The sequence below is a fragment of the Priapulus caudatus genome, unplaced genomic scaffold (assembly GCF_000485595.1).
Source record: "Priapulus caudatus unplaced genomic scaffold, Priapulus_caudatus-5.0.1 Scaffold116, whole genome shotgun sequence".
NCBI lineage: Eukaryota > Metazoa > Priapulida > Priapulimorpha > Priapulimorphida > Priapulidae > Priapulus > Priapulus caudatus.
The window spans coordinates 365,619-368,177 of NW_014577177.1; the positions used below are offsets into that span (position 1 = coordinate 365,619).

The window sequence follows — 2,559 nt, forward strand, 5'->3', positions numbered from 1 at the left end:
CTCAAAATAGCTCCCGTAAACAAAATTACGAGAGCTCTTTTTTTCATACAAAATCTAAAAAGAGCTCTCGTAATAAAAAAAGTATTTTTTAGGCTGCTTGGTACATATCATTTATCATTATCACTATCCATAACCATAATTTTCATGCATGTTTCATGCTTTCATACATTTGTATAATTATAGTTTAATAACATTTTATTTTCAGATATAGAAGACATGACTCACAAGACAGGAAACTTTAAACAGTTTAATATATTTGTTAGTATGTTGGAGTCAGCTTTGGTGAAAGTAAGTCAATTACAATACACAGTGAAATGCAACTTTGACATGAATTGATATTACTACTAGATATACATGCCTTTGGAGGTTTAGGAACATTTTCTTCTTTTTCAACTCTGATATGTGCATAGTAGGCCTAATCCTCATATAGCATACACATTTTTATTTTCATTCAATATAACGACAAATAAGCCTGCATTGCTATTGTGGTCTTTGCAGAATACGGACAGTGTAACACTTGATCTGCTAACTCATGCAGACCTGGAGACGTTACGGAGTCGGAAGGTTACCGTCCAATCACAAGGCAGCTCAACCCGTAGTGTAACAAAGAATAAGCGCTACCTAATACTCACGTATACAGTGGAGTTTGACAGGTCTGTTAATAGTTAATAGTTCAATATGTAGTTCAATATAGTTCATTCAGTCTGTTATGTAGTTCAATATGTAGCATATGATCATATATATTTACAGTGTTTCCCCTGGCCAAAAAGGTCTGTGAGGTGGTAAATTTTTGTTTGGTGTGTTTCGCGCTTCGAGGTCCTAGCAAAGCGAGGGCACGGGGGTACCCCCGGAAAATTTGTGAAAAAATGGTGCAATTTGGTGCATTCTACACTATTTTGGTGCAGTAATTATAAGCACTGTTCTATGGAAGAACAATGATTTTCATCAGCGAGGCGGTGTTTTGAACAAATTTCTGTGTGGCGGCTGAGAATTGAGCGAGGCGGCCCGCCTCGCTCGTGTCAATGCAGGGGAAACACTGTATTTACTTATGCACATACCAGGAGACCTTAGTGTAGACACCATTTGAAATGACCCACAGGAAAACTTGGCTATTTTACATATTCTTTATAAAAATACCTGTTGTAGTGTTTTCTGAAGGTACACAAAACACCATCTTATTTCATACACATTTAATTGGCAGTGCTGAATTAATTTTTCAATTGGCAAGTGCGACCAATTAACTGTGCAGACAGTGTGGTGGTGTTTTTACGTGATATTAACAAGCTCCCAAACTGGGTTTAATCAGGTCATATGAAAGAATGTAATTCTGTTTTAGAAGCTTACTATAAGTATAACTCAGTTTAAGGCAAAAATTGAATTTAGGTAAAAGGTGTATTGTCTTTTTAGTTTCTTATATCATCATAATTCAAAGATCAAAAATAAAGCCTATAAACGAGCTATAGGCTATTGATCTAAATACTGTTGACACCATTCACTGGAGTGCAATGCTATATGATGTTCTGAAAAACTGGGTCTGTCCACTTGTGCTATTTTGTTCTAAAATGTGAGTGTCTGAACCTGTTTCCCAATAATTTCAGAATTCATTATCCTTTGCCATTGACTTACCAAGGAAATGCTGACCCAAAGAGACTTCAAAAGACTGTGCAAAGTTTGAGGACTGAACTTAAAGATTTGAGACAGGTGTGCTGCGAAAGCAAGTTAGTTTTCGATAGAAACTCCACAATTTAATCTTATCATGGGCATCATAATGAAACTAGTGAATGCAAAATACCATGGTAGGCTGATTCTGTGAGTTTGATTGACTGAAACACAGTTTGAATAAATGGCGAGAGATACATGATGCGCACATTTTAAATAATTGAACTTTTATAAACCTTTAAGCATACATACAAACAAGGCTAGTAGCCGCTAAACTTTAATAAAGCCCTCCCTGACATCATTGGTCCAACATGCTGATCTGGTACCCATATAAAAAAGTGGATTGACACTGTGAGTTCTTCAGTACACGAATGTCGGTGGCAGTGCCCTACCTCTGATTATGACGATGTAGAAGTATGTGTTTAATACGTATTTTCAGCGCCATGCGGCTGCATCGGCATTAGAGACTGACCTGAGAAAGCTACAGAGAGAGTAAGCAGTTTACAATTGATTGATGTCTGCCAAGCATGTAATGTGAAAATATCCTCAAAATTTGCAATGAGAATTCCCAAAAACTGCAAGCTATGAAGATTACAATAGGAAGGTCTGTCAAATATTGTGATAAATCATTCAGGCATCACTTAAATTGAATGGGGTGTACAAGGAATGTAAAATTCTGGTTGCTCACATATTCCTTAATATATTGTAGTAGTAACTTGACATCAGTAAGCAGAAAATGTTTTTTAAGGAACTTAAGGAACTTAATTGTAGTGATGTCCCGGTGATCGATTATAATCGAAAATCGATCGATTATAGTCTCAAATTCGATAATCGATTATGAAAACAAATAATCGATTATCAAAAATACCAAAAAAAAATAATAATGATAATTTTTTAATT

General features: G+C 35.6%; 1 protein-coding gene across 2 annotated transcripts in view; it reads left to right on the top strand.

The window, feature by feature from the left end:
• Positions 1–2,559, top strand: part of LOC106805521 (coiled-coil domain-containing protein 61-like) — a 17,895-nt gene that overhangs the window by 2,838 nt on the left and 12,498 nt on the right. For both annotated transcript variants that reach the window (XM_014807148.1, XM_014807147.1), the window contains exons 2-5: positions 206–288; positions 499–653; positions 1,599–1,701; positions 2,099–2,151. In XM_014807148.1, coding sequence (XP_014662634.1) covers positions 206–288; positions 499–653; positions 1,599–1,701; positions 2,099–2,151 — 394 coding nt within the window. The remainder of the gene's footprint in view (positions 1–205; positions 289–498; positions 654–1,598; positions 1,702–2,098; positions 2,152–2,559) is intronic.